The sequence below is a fragment of the Alternaria arbusti genome (genome assembly GCF_024043155.1).
Source record: "Alternaria arbusti strain BMP 1465 chromosome Unknown scaffold_16, whole genome shotgun sequence".
Classification (NCBI taxonomy): Eukaryota; Fungi; Ascomycota; class Dothideomycetes; order Pleosporales; family Pleosporaceae; genus Alternaria; species Alternaria arbusti.
In genome coordinates, this window is record NW_026249956.1 from 344,305 (window position 1) to 361,031 (window position 16,727).

The 16,727-nt window shown below is 52.8% G+C and overlaps 8 protein-coding genes across 8 annotated transcripts; 3 read left to right on the top strand and 5 right to left on the bottom strand.

Moving 5' to 3' along the window:
- Window positions 1-4: 4 nt before the first annotated feature.
- J4E86_009245 (uncharacterized protein) lies at window positions 5-365 on the bottom strand (the record flags this gene model as incomplete). The annotated part of the gene is made up of 2 exons (XM_051449751.1): window positions 5-22; window positions 57-365. 2 exons carry the CDS (start codon window positions 363-365, stop codon window positions 5-7), a joined length of 327 nt encoding a protein of 108 aa, XP_051299088.1.
- A 331-nt stretch (window positions 366-696) lies between these two features.
- Window positions 697-1,629, bottom strand: J4E86_009246 (uncharacterized protein; the record flags this gene model as incomplete). The annotated part of the gene is made up of 3 exons (XM_051449752.1): window positions 697-936; window positions 997-1,497; window positions 1,546-1,629. 3 exons carry the CDS (start codon window positions 1,627-1,629, stop codon window positions 697-699), a joined length of 825 nt encoding a protein of 274 aa, XP_051299089.1.
- A 3,232-nt stretch (window positions 1,630-4,861) lies between these two features.
- Window positions 4,862-6,134, bottom strand: J4E86_009247 (uncharacterized protein; the record flags this gene model as incomplete). The annotated part of the gene is made up of 2 exons (XM_051449753.1): window positions 4,862-5,572; window positions 5,625-6,134. The coding sequence occupies 2 exons, from the start codon at window positions 6,132-6,134 to the stop codon at window positions 4,862-4,864; spliced, it is 1,221 nt and encodes a 406-aa protein (XP_051299090.1).
- A 612-nt stretch (window positions 6,135-6,746) lies between these two features.
- Window positions 6,747-8,523, bottom strand: J4E86_009248 (uncharacterized protein; the record flags this gene model as incomplete). Its single annotated transcript, XM_051449754.1, has 2 exons — window positions 6,747-8,183; window positions 8,239-8,523. The coding sequence occupies 2 exons, from the start codon at window positions 8,521-8,523 to the stop codon at window positions 6,747-6,749; spliced, it is 1,722 nt and encodes a 573-aa protein (XP_051299091.1).
- A 1,163-nt stretch (window positions 8,524-9,686) lies between these two features.
- On the top strand, window positions 9,687-10,744 carry J4E86_009249 (uncharacterized protein; the record flags this gene model as incomplete). Its single annotated transcript, XM_051449755.1, has 4 exons — window positions 9,687-9,828; window positions 9,876-9,967; window positions 10,017-10,381; window positions 10,429-10,744. 4 exons carry the CDS (start codon window positions 9,687-9,689, stop codon window positions 10,742-10,744), a joined length of 915 nt encoding a protein of 304 aa, XP_051299092.1.
- Window positions 10,745-12,555: 1,811 nt separating this feature from the next.
- On the top strand, window positions 12,556-13,214 carry J4E86_009250 (uncharacterized protein; the record flags this gene model as incomplete). Its single annotated transcript, XM_051449756.1, is given in 2 exon segments — window positions 12,556-12,845; window positions 12,863-13,214. 2 exon segments carry the CDS (start codon window positions 12,556-12,558, stop codon window positions 13,212-13,214), a joined length of 642 nt encoding a protein of 213 aa, XP_051299093.1.
- A 1,286-nt stretch (window positions 13,215-14,500) lies between these two features.
- J4E86_009251 (uncharacterized protein) lies at window positions 14,501-15,861 on the top strand (the record flags this gene model as incomplete). The annotated part of the gene is made up of 2 exons (XM_051449757.1): window positions 14,501-15,249; window positions 15,303-15,861. The coding sequence occupies 2 exons, from the start codon at window positions 14,501-14,503 to the stop codon at window positions 15,859-15,861; spliced, it is 1,308 nt and encodes a 435-aa protein (XP_051299094.1).
- Window positions 15,862-16,272: 411 nt separating this feature from the next.
- Window positions 16,273-16,563, bottom strand: J4E86_009252 (uncharacterized protein; the record flags this gene model as incomplete). Its single annotated transcript, XM_051449758.1, has 2 exons — window positions 16,273-16,427; window positions 16,485-16,563. The coding sequence occupies 2 exons, from the start codon at window positions 16,561-16,563 to the stop codon at window positions 16,273-16,275; spliced, it is 234 nt and encodes a 77-aa protein (XP_051299095.1).
- Window positions 16,564-16,727: the final 164 nt, after the last annotated feature.

Sequence of the window (16,727 nt, forward strand, 5' to 3'; positions counted from 1 at the left end):
CCTGCTATCCCCCTTGTCCTATCTGGACTAATAGCATTCAAATCCAAATACCACACCGCGCCCTTCCCCTTCTCTCTCCTCTCGCTCTTACACTTCTCTGACTGCAGCGCCGATACCACGCGTTTCGCCGTCGCCACGGCGTCACCAGGCGGCACGATACTCAGTATGTAATCTGCATCTGCGACGAGCTCTTCGTCTGACGCGTAGAGGTGTATGCCAGCGGATTCCGCGCGCGCTTTTGTGGCGGCGCTGCGGCCGCTGATGTTGGTTGTTATGCGGTAGTTGTGCGAGGTGAGGAGTGCGGCGATGCCGAGGCCCATTTGCCCGATTGAGAGGATGGCTACTGTGGCGAGGGGGGTGGACATTTTGGGTGAGGACGTGATGTTGAGATGGGGTGGTTTGGTGTGTCGTGTGACGGTACTGGGATGAGACGATGATGTTGTTGGGGTATCCATGGTGGGGTGGGTGAATGCTGACGGGAGCTCTAACGCGGAGGGGTTAGTGGGGTGTGGGGATGGGAATTTGGTGCCGTTGAGCGCTGACAACGTCGAAGAGCTTGATTATGGAAAGTGCATGTTCATAACACTGGTTTTTTGCTCGAATATGATAACTTCGAATAGGGATGATTGGCATCCTATACCTAGGTATGGTCTCTCTCATAAAATTCTCCACGACTACGCCTTCGCGTTCCAGCACTCAGAACGGCTTCAACGAGTTCAAGCTCTTAGACTCAACTTGATATCCATCAGCCTGGTAACCACTGGTAAAGTAAGATGCCGCCTGTGTGTTTCCCTTCATAGTCCACAGCATCCAGTTAAGGATCGCCTTGCCAAAACGGCCGCCATTAGCATCGCCGAGTGTACCGCCGTGGCCGACGGGAATGTTTCCCTTCCAGGTCGGAACACCAGCAGGCATGTTCTTGTAGTCACGCTCGCCCTAGAATCCTTGTTAGCTCATCTTGCACGCAACAGAATGGAGTAGGTAAGGAGAACTTACGTTTCCGTAAGCGATGTCGCCTGAACCGCCCAATACGAAAAGCACTGGCTTCCTCCAGTTACTGGCCGCAGTGTAGTTTGTCAGCAAACCTGAGCTGATGATTCCGATGGTGTCGACACGGCTGTCCCAGATGTTGTCGATGGCTTCGACGCCACCGCATGAGAAGCCTGCGGCCATGATCTTGCTCGCATCAACGTTGGCATAGTTTCCTTTGCCGGCGTTCTGGGTGACCCAGTCAATGGCCTGTCTCATGGTTTGAGCATTGGAGGTACCGCCGCCGTTGGGACCACCCTCAGCAATAGCCAGGAAACCGTAACTGGCAATGTTCTGCAAGAGAGCCGAGTTCGAGCGGCCGTCGGTGCTGCATGCACCGTTGCCCCAGACGAGCACAGGGAGCTTCTCGGATCCGGTGTTCTTGGTTGGGTAGTAGATCGTGTGGCCTTGGAGAGAGCTTTCGGTCTTGTAAGTGCCCGGAGCATAGGGACCTGCGCCACTGCCTTGCTGAACAGATGTCAGTAGAGTCTTTGGAGTAGGGGTGGTGTTGGTTACCTGTCTGGCTTCTAGGTTGAGCGGTGTTGCGACACTGCTTTCAATGCACAAAGCCGCAACGGCAAGAGTGAATGAGTACTTCATGCTGATGAATGCGAAAGAATCGAGGAAGACGCAGAACGAGCTGATGGAGATGTAGGTAACTGAGTCAATTCCAAGGCATGTTATATACCAAAAAACGTCCTTATTACACTAAAACGTCCCCATTGTACCAAGACGTCCCCATCACACTAAAAAGCCCTTGCATTCGTCCTCCATCACTTCTTGGCTGCCCACCGCACACTCTCGTCTGCAACCATTTTGATTGCGAAGGGATAAAATCATCGCGCCAACCACCAGTAAATGTGGGCTTGACATATTCTATCGGGCCTATTTCGTCGGGGGTGAGGCTCTAGTTGGGCCCTTTGATATAGGTGGATCCGGGGTGAAAAGGTCACACATGCTCTTTCTAGTATGCGATCGTGCGCTAAGTGGGAATTGGTGCTTCAGCTTAATATATCGTGGGTCGACGTTGTCTTGGCCGGTGGTTAAGCTCCCTGGTCAGGTGCCGGATGAGCTCCTCGGGAGTCAAACGCGAGATCGTGCATCGGAAGATAGCATGTAGATTGCGGGGAAGCACATCGCGTATCTTTATTTGCATGCCGGCTGATGCAAACGTGCAAGCATTGTGTTTAGGCGAGGTGGTGTCGAGTATATGTGAACAAACATATACAACTTGGCGTGCTGGTGTTTTGCCATTGCGTCACGGTACTAATGCATGTTAGCAGACCTCCTCAACGCTGATTGACGGTATCAGATGCATCAACATCTAAGAGGCTAAAACTGCGATCACGAATGCGAAGAGGTGGGCAAGTCGTCAATTTTGGCGGCTATGACATCGCCGTCGGTGTCACTCATCACCGCAATGGACTTCCAAGATTTGCACAACTCATCCGTTCTCAACCGCCGCTAAATCGAGGATTTCATCTATATTTTCTGCTGAAACTCGTGCGCTGTGCTGATATTTGTGTGTGCATAGCCTGCCGCCTGTACAACGGCCCACAAAGATGACGAAGTAGATCCATCAGGGTAACCCTCCAAATCTCCGATAGATCTGACCGAGATCTTGGAATACATGAACTAGATATGTTATTCTTGGCGTTCATCAGCTCTCTCCTTAAATGCTTTCACCCCTGTACCCAGTACCATGTCTGTCGAAGGTCTAGTCCACCTCTTTTCATAGTTGCCTTGCCGCGACATGGCTTATTGGTCTGGACACACGACGGCCGCCGCCTGGTTCGCACAATCGTTGCCGCCATGCTGCCAGCATTGACTCTGAACGCCATTGATAGTGAAGAAAGTGCTGTAGAAGCACTGTGCCATGTTCTGTGTCGAGTTCTCGCAACGGTAAAGACAACGTGGGCAGTATCTCGCGTAACTACCGGCTTCTTCCTCACAGATCTCCAAAGGCGTCGTGGGAGTAGGCGTAGGCGTCTGGCTGGTGGTGGTTACAGTCACAAGGGTGCTGGTGGCAGATGATGGTACTGGCTTGCCCAAGTTCCTCTCAATACAGTAAGAGTTATTCGGGATGACTTTGCAGCCATCAGCCAGACTTGGGTTCTGTTTCAGGCGTTAGTATATGCGTAGAGTGTTGTGGCGTTCGTGTCGTACATATTCCGTCAACTGCGCATCTGTGAGTCCCCAGTATGCACCTATACTGGTGCATGTGTCGGTCTCTGCGGCGACATGCCACCATGAGCAGTCTGCGACGGTGTCTGGAGCCGCAGTAGTTGGAGGCTCCTCGAGATACGCTGCGCTGAGCAGTGGTAGCAAGCCAAGACCGATAGTGAGTGGTGATAACATGGTGCAAGTATTTCGCGATGTGATGCAATATCGGCCGTGAAGATGTGAGCAAGAAGAGCGGACGATGGAGTATCTTTATACAATAAGCGCCATGTACCTAGATTTGACGGCGCCAGACCTAGACAGCATGCTGCCTGTGCAGTGCATTAGCCATATACAACATTCCAGGCTTCCATGGGGCCTGATGATCCAGCTCTAGGGCAAACGTCGTGCGAAATCCCGCTTCCCGAGGAATCAAGTAAGAACTTGCCGGACGGGGACGCTGGCAGCCTAGACGGGTGGAGAATTTCGCAGGATCTACGAACCCCTTGGACGCCTGATGACCAGCAACGAATCAGAGACGAGATGGCAGGGCATTTATGTAGCGCAGATTTAGAGCTCGGACTTGCACGGCGACGAGAGTTGTATGTTAGGGTTTACAAGGCGTAAATTCAGTCGGTGTTGATGATGATTCTTACTATACCAGGCCTGGTCTAAGGCGACAGCGCGTTCCGAGGTCCCGTCCGCGGCTTCCTCAAGATTCCAAGCCGCACAACGATGCAGCAACCAAATGTGCAAAGCACGTATTGCAGTCGCAGGTCTCGCAAGAAAAAGCAGCTTGCGAACCATCCATCGCAAAGCTACCATGCACATCATCACACCCTACCCACACCTCCCCGCTTGCCACCACCCCTCCTCCAGACCAACACCCCCGAACTAAAACTTACGAACCAAAACACCGCGCTCAGAAACGCAAACGCCTGAGCCGCATTCCACCTACTGCACATCCCATTCCTAACCATCATCTGATTCCACGCCCAGTTACTACCACAATCCATACCATTCCTATAATAATCCTGCAGCAAGCCAAAGGCAGCGACCCAAGCGCCGCAAAAGATAAGATCGCCGACAAAATTGACGATGTGAGACGTGGTGGGAAAGAGCCAGAGGAGAGATGCGACGACCGATATGCCGGCTATCATGACGCTGTAGATGAGGCGGCCGTGGCAGTCACTGGCGTCCATGTGGCGGATTTGGTGGAGCAGGATGGATGTCAGGACTAGGACTACGGCTGCGCAGACGAATTGCGCGAAGCGGAGGGTGATGGATAGGATGCGGGAGAGGATTATTGTGATGTTGTGTAAATGTAGTGAGTGAGGCTTGCTGACTTGTAGAATGTAGATTGAGGATTGGGATGACGAGTAGATAGTCGGAGTGGTGGAAGTGGAGAAATTTGGCGTCTTGTAGTAGAGATAGATATTTCTTCTTGCTCGCGTCTTGGGGGATATTTGCTTTATATCTTCAAGTATCCATTTGACAAGCAAACGCGCGCGCAGACAATGAAGCTGCTGTACATGGAGGCATTATGAGTTCTTTTTCTAGTGCGGTTGCTTCCCATCACCTGCCTTTAGACCAACGGCCTCTGTTTGCGCGCTTTGCTACGTGACACCGCCAATCAAAGAGGCCTTATGCATCGTACCCATCGAGCTTCTTACTACAACCCATCATAAACCCCCTTCTCGGCCATGAACCATGCCGGGATGACCTTAGGATCTCCATTCGGAAGCACCTGCGAGGCCAGCATACCCGCAACCCCCTTCTCCCTGTCCACCCACCAGAAGCAGTTACACAAGCCCATCCACCACAGCGTATTAGCCCCGCGACCAGACTGACCCGGCTCGATTGTGATGAAACCGCCAAAGCCCCATCCCTGAGGAGGGTTTCCGGGCTGGGGATACATATCTGCTGCTTGGTTGACGAGCAAAGGGTTCGCTGGTGGGACGTTGGCACGTGCAAAGTCGGGCTGGGAGGGGATTTGGTTCTCCCACATGAGGTCGACTGTCTCCTTCTTAAGGATGCGCTTCTGGGTCTGTGGACTCGTTCCGTCGTTCAGTAGAGCAGCGAGGATCTTGACGTATTCGCTTGGTCTTGACCAGAGTCCCGCGCCGCCGGACTGGAGGAATTCTTTTTGACTCTCTTTGGGGCAAGACAGAGGGCCGTTGTAGAGGTGCTCGCGTTCTTTGAGGGTGCCGTCGGTCTCGCGTTGGTGCATGTGTGCCAAATTCTTTTGCGCTTCCTTGGAAGGGAACATGGTTGCGCCTTCTGCGGCAATGCCTACGGGCGTGAAGACGTACTCTTGAAAGTATTCTCCTAGTGTTTGCCCCGTGACGCGTTCGAGAACGATACCGGCCCAGTCCATGTTGACCTGCAATTTTGTCAATACCTGGGACGGGACGAAGGATGTAGATGCAACTTACGCCGTATTCCCACATACTGCCCGGCTGGTTTACCAGCTTCGCGTCGAGAATGTCGCGTTTGTCTCCACTGCTCCCTTCGATGCCATCCGCTACGAGCCTCGGATCCGCGAATCGGTATCCGAATCCTGCGGTATGGCTTAGTAGCATTCGTACCGTGATTCCCTTCTCTTGCTCAACACCATTGACACCATCTGCATAGACCTTCTTCTCTGATAATTCCGGCACGGTTTTCTTGACGAATTCAGCGTCATCCAACGGTACCTTGCCCTGTTCGACAAGCTGCAGCACAGCAATTGCAGTGACCAGTTTTGTGCAAGAAGCAATCCAAAAGGTGGTAGTCTGAGTGTTCATAGGCTCCTTGGAGTCTACACCCAGCATACCTGAAGCATGCTCGACAAGTGTTTTGCCCGATTTGTCGATAGCGTGGAAAGCGAGACCCGGTGAGCCATCTCCAATGAAACCATCTAGTGTGCTCTTGATATCTTCGATAGCTTTAGTGGAAAGAGGCATGGTGAGAACTGTTCTGTGGTTGTATACAGGAGTTTTATCGTCAAACAGATCGGTCTTATAGAAGTTGCGCTATGTACCGAGGGTATCAATGTCCCGCCTCCAGCATCACACATACTACGCCGAATCTAGACATCAGTAGTGGAGGTATGTAACTAGTTGTGGTCGACGTAAGCCACCGCCCGAGCACGTTCAGGGGCCATACGGATAGGGAAGACCAATGAAAGGTACCGGACACGAGATAACCGAGCAGGGCGAACATTTGAGACGTGGGCTTGTTGATATTGAACCTATGAGTCGCATAACCAGTGATGGTAGAGGTTGCTCGCTCCACCCTACGCTACCCCGCAGCGGGGCATCATTCGGGTCATTCGTACAGCAGTGCACATCCGACGAACTAATATAGCGTGCCTTCAACGTGAGCTTACTGTTTTACTACAAAACAGGACTCATGAAGCGACTTCATGTCTCTCTCTGGATGGCATTCTGGTTCCCTCGGAACATACTTCAAAACATGTGACATTCGTCAGCGATTGATTTGACCCGGTGGGATTTGGGTACCAAGATCTGTGGAATCCACAGGGCGTATTAGGAATAAGACAAGCGATGCGGCCTTCAGCCTCGCTTTAGTACCGCTTTCAGCTCCTTCAAAGCAGCCATGATCAGTGGGACGGCAACTGGCCCTAGTAGGGGTAGGTACACAGCGACCTTGTGCTCGTCAGGGAAGTAGACCTGTCCGACCATTGAGCGCTCGAAGAAAGCTTTTTCGGCCTCCACCTCTGCAGCACGGGCATGTTCCAGAGCGCTTGCGAAACGGCCATCTCGAAGGAAGTCGCAGGCTTGCTGTAAATGTGCAATCGTCTCTTGCGTAGACTGGGCAACGTTATCGGGTACTGGGATAGAAGGAAGCTTCTGGTACACTTGAGCTAAGGCTCCCAATGTGGAAGATGCTGAGAAGATAAGGGATGCAGCTCGGACGCGTTCAAGGGTCGAGATGCGAAGTGGCAAAGATGCCGGACTCTGCGGCAGACCGAACAACGAGATGAGCTGATTTGAGAATGTGTGCATCGCTGGTGCGAGCATTTCAGCAGTCAAAGCAGCCGGCGTGTCTGCCTCGCCCTCCAAGTTTAGTATGTGTACACCACCCCATTGCGGAATTAACCAGCTGTTCCCTGCATTCTCCCTGACCACAAGTGGAGACTGCGTGTGATCCGGTACATACAGAATGAAGTTGACGGTCGGCCCCTCGCCAATGCTGGGACTGAGGGGCCACTCAGCCGCGTTCACGAACCCACTAAGGTCTTCCTTGCGGAGAGTCCATGCCTTTGTAGCTTCATCGTATTCCGGCTGGCGGACCGACGGAGCGAATGTTGCGTAGAGCTGTACTTGCGTATCGACGGTGAAGTTGCTGATGGCGGAGAAGGCGTCAAGAAGGGGGCTCATGTACGTCTGGAGAGCAGTCTCGATGTCCCACTGCGAAGGTGCGTAGGAGGGACTGAACAAGGAGAACGTCAGGTGGTATGTTGGAGCATACTTCAGGGCGCGCGTGGACTGGCGCTGAAGCTCTGCGGACATTTCTGGAGAAAGCGCCTTCACTTTGGCAGCATGTGCACCAGAAGTTACCGACAAGACGTGCGCCAACTGCGCCTGCTCTTCCCCAAATATGTTGTGTAGTTCCTGAGCAAGGAATGTAGCGAGACTCGAGCCAGTCGATGACTGCGATGGAATCTGGTTTGGCGAGTAGTACACGTCTAGCGTTGGGGAATATGGCTGCAGCTGCGACCGTGGCGTTGTGCCCGTCTCGACAGGTATCAGTCGGATGACCAGGGCCACGTCCTTGTCATCGCTCTGGATGCTTGTTCCATCGACAATGACTTGTTGCGAGGCGTTTTGCTGCGAGGGAGAATCGGCGAGCATCAGTCGGAGGTGGTGGGCAGAGAAGTCGTTGATATCGTCGAGAGCATGTTGCGTCGTACGGAGGAGATGTTGCGCATCCGTGGAAGGGATCGGGGCCTCTACAGCGATGCGCAGAGGGAAGACTGGCTTACAGACCTGCCGCGGTGTCAGCTATGTTGTTGACAGGGTGCTATACTTTGGAGGGTTCTACCTTGCCCTCAGCCCAGTCCGTCATGTCCTGCAGTGGCAGCTCTGCCCTGTAGATGGCCGTTGTCTTCAGCCATATTGGTAGGCCCAGAAACACCACGACCACCCAAAAGGAGAGGATGGACAGGCGGCGCAGCCATAAGCTCTCTTTCGTCTCGGGCGGAGGCTGCTTAGCCAATGCTGCCGCGGTGGGGGTCGAAGGCGACTGAGCGGACGTCTGCTTCAACTCGGCCGCCAGCGACGCGTCGGAATCATTTGGTGCAGCCATGTTGCGGTTGACTTGTTCCATGCTGTCACTTGGGGCAATGTCGCGCTAACACAAGCGTCCGTGCGTCTGGGTCCACCATTCACGCTCACACGAGACATCTCCAGTACCTCGCAACCACTTCATCTAAGAAAAAGAGTAAGTGCCCTAGAGCTCACGTTGACGTCAGATCCTCTACTTTGCATGTTTTTATGTTAATGTAGGCTAGAGACTTGTTAAGGTTTTCTATGAATGAGGTGCAACCACGCTACTGCGCCATCATTCATCCTCATAGGACAGCAGTGGACTGTGATTCATTCATGTTCTCTGTTCTCCATCATGAGCTCTCTTCTTTTAAAGGAGCTTCGAAACGTGGAAAGCGTCAATGCAGACACAAAGTCCACCCTACTAACCTTGGGAGAGTCGGATCCTTGGCTAGGATCAGATTCAAGGAAACGCGTGCAAGCAAGGCTGACTAGGCTTTTAAGAGCGCGTTATCCTGTCAGCTGAGAAGCTTCGTCGATCTGGCCTCTGCCAAAAGGAAGCAGTACTTAGGTAGTCAAGCGGGCCCGAGCTGCAACGAGCGATTGAGTTTCAGCTTACTTTGTATGCTTTCTAGCGTGCGGTCTCCAGGCATATCCCGAGAGCCAGACAATTTGCGCAGAATGTTTGAGTGTCCTATTTACCATCTTCAATTTCATGTCTCGTGATAGCAACATGTTCTGTGGTCGTGCTTTATTGATGGTCTGCTCGTGAACACATGGTCCGTGCGTGACAATATGAGTGAATTCCAATGAAGCTACATTCAGCCCTCACGCTGGATTTCTTGATCAATCACGAATCACCTAGCTTCCGAGTAGCTTCGCACTATTCATCACTCATCTCATAGCTCATCATGGTTGTTTCAGGGACGCATGCGATCGAGACAGGCCAGCAAGGGTCAGCACGCGGGGAGCTTCGATCGACGTTCTTGCCCCGCCGACTAGACTACTTGCAGCGACAAACGGTCCGTGCTAAGCGGGGTTGCATATCTGGGGAAGGAGAGCTACAGACGTGACGCGGTGCTTGGGCACGAGACTATAGTAGCTACCCCTCTCAGCTGAGACAGCTTCGCTCCTTCCTACTACTCTCTCCTCCAACAACTTCATGCTCACTTCAACAACTTACTCAGTCCATTTCAACTCACATCCTACTCCAAATCATTCACAATGAGTGCAATCGCTGACAGCACCGATGGCCCTGTCGAGCAGGTCAAGGTGCTGTTTGCCCTGTTCCCGGGCTACAACACGCTCGACGTGGCAGGTCCGCTTGAGGTCCTCAGTCGTTCCCTCCAGGACTCCAAGGACAAGTGTAAGCTTAGAAGCTCAGTCAATTGGATGTTTGTTGACACTCCACAGCTAGCAAGGCGTTCAACTGCCAGTTCGTCGGCACTGCTGCTGCCATGACGTCCGTCCAGGGTCTCACCATCAAAGCGGACATGGACTATGATGTAAGCACACCCGCGAGAAGCAAGGAACCTACGCTGACATCCATCTCAGGACGCCAACGACGAGCTTGAGGACTTCGACGTCGTCATTGTTCCCGGTGGTGAGGGTGTCTTTGAGGTCCTCAAGAACAAGTCTGAGCCTCTTGGCCTCCTCACCAAGTACGTCGAGCTCCAGGAGAAGAGTCCCAGCAAAGAGCGCACCATCCTCGCCATCGACGTCGGTGCTCTGCTCCTCGCTCAGCAGGGCATGCTCGAGGGCCTTGCCGCTACAACCCACCCAGACTACTACGTCCGTCTCGAGACCATCTGTCAAGATGCGGCTAGACGCGACATGTCGGAGCGTACAGACGTCATGGAGGAGCGGTACGTTGTCAACAACGCTCGCTTCGACCTAGGCGAGAACCCCGACGACAACCCGTAAGTAGGCCTTGAATTGCGGTGGCATGCAACGCTCACCATTACAGGTACATCATCAAGAAGTCGCGTGAGCCGCCCAGCGCTCCCGAGGGCACCAACATGGGCCATGCTCGTAGGAAGTCGATCGCTCGCAAGGGCAGCAACGCCTGGCGCGACTCTCGCCGCCGCGAGTCGATCGCTCGACGTGCTTCCATGCCCCTGGGCGGTATGCGCGTCATCACCACTGGCGGTGTGACTGCTGGGCTCGATGCCAGTCTATACTTGGTGGGTTCTTTGGCTTCTCACGACTCGGCTCTGGAGGTCGCTCGTGCTATGCAGTATTCTTGGGTCAAGGGCGTTACGGTCGATGCGATCGATGTTTGAGCTACGGCTCCCGCGCGACAAGCGAAGGCGTTTACGAGGAAAGGGTTGAACGGAGATCTGAGAAGATCATCTGGAACATGTCGGGAATCATAGAGATTTACCACGACGAATCATGTGAGGATTCATTCGAGAGTATGTAAAGAATCAAGAAATTCTAAAAGAGCTTTTCGGGAGTTTGAGGTGTCGTTGCGAGAGCGGCCGTGCCAGTGCGAAGCTCAAGCGTCTCCACAAGCTCCACAAGCTCCACAACAGGCGGACAACCGATCTTCCGCTCTTTACCTCACCGTCACCGGTTCCCACAGGATTTGCATCGCAACTTGCGCAGCCGTCAATCTTATTTGCATTGGCTTGGTTACAGCCTTCATCATGACGCGTCTGTCATCTCCAATGAACGATTGCGCGGCGGGACCGGTCCATCTCGGCCAGCTTTCCACAGCCATCGCAGCTCGGGAAATCCCGTTCACACTGCTAATCACAGCGTCCACCACTTCCGTGCATCAAGTGTACACTGACCTCGCGGACCAGAACTATATAAAAGTGTAAGACTTTCAAGGTTGTGAGATCACTAACGCATATGCAGTAATGGTCGTCTCATGCGGAAGCGTGTGAGCCACTGGATGTCTGCATGCATTTTCGTCACAGTAATCGACGGACTTTATCCGCGGGCGTAGTATGTTGAACCTGGTATCTCGAAGCGTTCAAACGAAGCAAGCTCTACTCTCCGCCTCATCGACCTCGACACGGCGCAGTGCAAGCTCGATGTTAGGCCAATCCCTGGAATATGCCGACGACGCTGTCCACATGATCGCTACGGGTCCTTGAACATCATGCTGGCAACTGAAGAACTTCTCCTTCGATTTTACTTTATTACAAATCCCACAGACTATGCCTAGACGTCGTTCTCAAGCTCACTGTGCCCCGTCTGACTGAGTCTTGGAGAGCTGCCACCAAGAACCCGTCGATCATCGCTTGCCCACACGAAGACTTTGACGCTTTGACTGGCTTAGCATTATGGCCGTCGTTTCCAGAGCGAGCTTCTAACTATACTCAGCCAGTGTCTCAGTATGCCTGAGCTCTTTCAGTACGCTTACATGGTCCTGGGCCTATCATCTCCATCGCCTGCCTGCCATCTAGCTGATTCTGGGCGTGATCCTAGGATGATTCAGCAGACGGACACGATATGAACTCTTTCTTAGCGCCAAGAATCGCCGAATGTGTAATGCTACCATCAGATCTTGTTCTCCGTTGGGTGAAGCGACGGATTTCCCGCCCCCGCATGAGGTAAGCAGCAACCGAAGCGCTTCGTCCCGAACCAATCGCGGAACATGTGATGTCAAGACTGATGCATGAAGATGGAGCTGTCTTAGCAGCCAAGTCTTTATAATCCAGGTCACTTCGGGATTTTGTCAACTTTCTGCTGCGATCGTCTAGTTGTTGACTTCGTATCTCACCTAAGAAGTCGCCCTGTAAGGATATGCTGCCTTACTCTGAGCTGTTCATCGCTCTCGTCTGGCGTGACTGACACAAGGCCGCATCGAAACTCCAGCTGGAGCCAGTAGGAGTGACAGGAACACCGTTGCTTACTGGGAGACATTCTGAGTGCCACCCAGGCAGGACGAGCAGAAGGATTACGACTACGTCGCCAAGTAAACAGCTGTTGTTGAACGACCGGGCCTATCACACGTTCAAATACGAAACATACAGGACGCCTATAGACGACAACGACGGGGGTGGTGAACAACGGAGGCTGGAACATGTAGCCAACGGAAAACCATAAATACCCCCTCGACTGTCTCTTCTTTCTTCTCAGAATGACAACACGCAACCTAAACGGCAATTGGATTGACACTCTCCGAAGACAGTACGTCTACGACCTGAAAGACGACTCTCCCCATCCTATCAAATACCTTCTTTACAATCCCCACAAGAAGCAAGACTTGTACTTTGTCATTCCCAACAAGATCGAAGAGCCGCAACTAAGACGCTCCCTTGTCAAGTACCACCTATCTACCAAGGGTACCTCAGTCGTCGAGTGGGAGAACGAGCACATCCAAGTCATCTACCACCCTCGATACGCAAAGGAGCTACGAGAAGCCGCCCAGTCAACCAGCGAAGCAGAAACCCAGAACGAATCACCAACTCCCGAACAGCAAACATGAAGTTCACCCTCGCCACCGCTCTTCTTCTCCTCGCTCCCGCGCTTATCAAAGCCTGGAAGTTTGAGGTCTTCGAAGAAGACTGCATCACCTCTACTGACTTCAACGAAGGGGACGACGATGTAGAGTGTGAAGATACGGCGGAGCCGCACGGGTGTTTCCGCATCTCTGAGATGGGTAGCTGCGAGATATTCTTCCACGCGGATGCTGATGAGTGTGAGGATGGCGAGGTCACTATGTCGTACACGGCTACGGACCAGGATCGCGATATCACGCCTGACTTTGAGTGGAACAACTGGAGCGTTCAGTGCTAGAACTGGAAATGATTGTACGTCGTGTGGGAGTGAAGGGTGAGATGTTTGGTCCGGTGGACTGTCCAATCGCTAGATACTTTACCTAGGTATTCTCTTATTTCTTTGAAGTATCGCTGTGATAGCATGTCAGTCGTTAGATAAATACTACAATCGAATCTGTACAGATCTAGAGCGTTGACGTAGACGTCGCAAAGTCAATGCGGACGTTGAAAACCACAGGAGCGTAGTGTAGACGAAGCCGTCTGATCATTGCCTAGGTGCACCGCAATAGGCGGCAGGCTTTCAGTGCTACTTGAGCTACTCTCACTTTTTTGATGTCGGAGTAGTGAAAAGAATGATCGGTAAACTTCATACAACTTGCAGAGTATCTGTTCACTTCAACGTCACCTAGACTACGACGACGCTCAAGGCCTCCATGGTATCTTCACGAGCGCTGCAATCAACGGACATGAGAACCTGCCTAATTGGGACGTTCCACCTCACGCTAGTGGGCACTGACATGACCAATCACAACCACGAAGTGACAGACCCGCCTAAACTTGCCCTCCCCTGCTCGCGTCTTCCCCAACGCAAACCGCCATGTCTTGGCCACGACGAACCTAGGCAAGCCACAGATGTCGCAACACATGGGCGCAATGATTGGACAATGAGTGTTCATCACGTCTTCTTCGCGACTGAAGCGTCTTGGCTTCTGCGCGTCTGTCTGTGCATGATGCGTGTGCCCAGCTTCAATTCCTCTCGAGGATATAGTCCATCCTTCCATTAGCACAACCATCGCATCACGACAACGCGCATGAGGTAACCATCACTACCAATGCCACTTCAGTCACTCATAAGTTCGCTTCGGCGGCGCAGTCATCGCGCCGCGCCTCCTCCAGCGCACTTGCAGGCAAATACCGAGAAGATCCAATGGCGTCTCGTCGAAGTGTTTACCCGCATGTGGGATCTAGGGTTCACTGCCTTTGGAGGGCCGCCTGTGCATTTCCAGATTCTGCATCGCAGGTTTGTGGAGGGAGTGGGGTTTCAGGGTGGGAGTAAGTGGTTGGATGAACAGACTGTAAGTATGCGTGTGCAGATGCGTAGTAGTAAGCTCTATGGTAGAAGTACCAATGAACTGGGTTTCAAGGAAGAGCTAGGAAATCTTCTTGAGACCGGATGAGAAGATGGAGAGATGAACCACTCCCTCGACTACCTCTACAACAGAATGCCGCGCAACTAACAACACTCCCCAGTATCAAGAACTCTTCGCAATCTGCCAAGCACTCCCCGGCCCCGCGTCTACCAAGATGTGCTTCTGCATTGCCCTCCTCCACGCGGGTATAGTCTCCGCCGTCTTCGCCTTCCTCCTCTGGAGTCTCCCCGGCGCAATCGGCATGTACGGTCTCTCACTCGGCGTGCAAAAGATGCCCGAACGCCTCCCACCCATCGTGTATGCCCTGCTCTCCGGTCTCAACGCCAGTACCGTCGGTATTGTCGCACTAGCTGCTGTTCAACTAGCTGAAAAGGCTATTAAAGACCGTGTAACACGTATCCTGGTGATCTTCGGTGCGTGTGCGGGACTGTGTTATAATGCGCTTTGGTTCTTCCCCGTGTTGATTGTTATCGGTGGACTCACGACGGTGGTATGGGATGTCTGGCTTGGGCGGCGCGTGGGTAAGATGAGAGCTGCGTATCTGGCTAAGAGGAGGAGAGCGAGGAATGAACAAGGTGATGCGGAAGAAGTTTCGGCTACCACGCAGACCATACCTATTGAACTTCAGCGACCGGAAGCTGTGAAGAGGAGGGTTGGGACGGGTAGCTCGACTGATCGTATTGTGCCTGAGCAGGAAGAGGCAGGGAGGAGTCATGCAGGTGAACATCCAGTTGTTGATGATGTGATTGCGACGAATGAGCCTGTAGCTGATGTTAAGACGCATAACATCTCGGTCAAGGTTGGCATGTCGCTTATCGTGGGATTCCTTATCTCATTCATCGTCGTTATGGTCATCCGTGGAACGGTATCCAGCACCCGGTCCTTCGATGTTTTCTCCAACATGTAAGCACCCTGTCTACCCATCCAGCTCTTCCCACTAATCTCACACTGCACAGGTATCTAGCCGGCACCATAATCTTCGGCGGCGGGCCCGTAGTGATCCCCCTCCTCCGCTCCTACGTCGTAGACCCAGGCTGGGTATCGCCCCGAGACTTTCTCCTGGGCCTCGCCATCATCCAAGCCTTCCCCGGCCCCAATTTCAACTTCGCGGTTTACCTTGGCGCTTTGGCCATCGCCTCAGCTCCTGCTTCTACACCGACCATCGTGGGCGCCCTCCTTGGTTTCATTGGCATCTTCTTCCCTGGCATTGTGCTCGCAGTCGGTGTGCAGTCTATCTGGCAGGTTATGCGCACCAAGGCTTGGGTGGCTAGTCTGCTAAGAGGTATCAACGCGACTGCTGTGGGACTGGTGTTCACGGCTGTGTATAGACTTTGGGAGATTGGTTATCTGACGCCGGAGAGCAGTGATGGGAGGAGTTTGGCAGATGAGCCGTGGTGGGTGGTTGTTGCTGCTATGGCATATGCGGAGACGGCTTGGTTTGGTGTGCCGCCTGCCATAGCGATTATCATCGGCGCTGTTCTGGGACTGGGATGGTATGGGGCAGTCGGCCATTAAGAGACTCATTCGCTCGCACTTCACACAGATTTCCGTTGTGCGAGATGATGTAGGACAAGACACAATATGTGTATGTGTTGTTTGGACTATCTGTTGTACAAATACTAGATAAGAATCATACCAAAGGGAATGATTAGGGGAGATGCAACCCGATAAAAGGACCTCGACCCGCCAGCAAAAACATATACTTAAGAAATTTGGGCCCGAATTTGGGCGAAAAGAAGTACCAGCAAGCAAGCCAGTATTATACGCCCTCAGCACCGAAGCCTTGACCATCTTGTAACCAATGAATCCCAGTCCGAACGCCATAACATGCCGGTAAAAAATCCGAAGGAAAGCAGTAGTAGCACAAAAAGACATTGTGATCTCCATCCGGGCATGAGTCACGCCGCTAGACGACCACCGCCTCGTCTAGTTGTAGTATCCCCCATTTGGCGCGGAAGTAGACGTGTTCGGATCGTTGATCTTTCCGCCTCCATTGTGAATGACTGGCGGGTTCTTGTATGATTTGCTGCGTGACGAGCTACCGGAGTTTGTGTACAGGCTCGATGAGGCGGCAGAGTAGGCTGCAACAGTGTTAGAGTCATATCTTTGGGGTGATCTGATAGAATTTGGGAACGTACATGTGGAAGATGTCGAGGGACGGGATGCGTAGGCACCCTTGCTCTGGCCGTAAGAGCCGTAAGATGAGCTGGACGACATGGTTGGTTGGTGTTGAGGGTGTTGGAGGCGTTTGGCTGCCAGTTGTGATTCGAGAAGATCAGATGAGTGATCGGCGTGTGCTGTGTGATAGACGGTAATAGAGTTGTATCGGGTGTATACGAGACGAAAAGGGCGTATCGTGATTGTAATCCAAGGTAGACCGT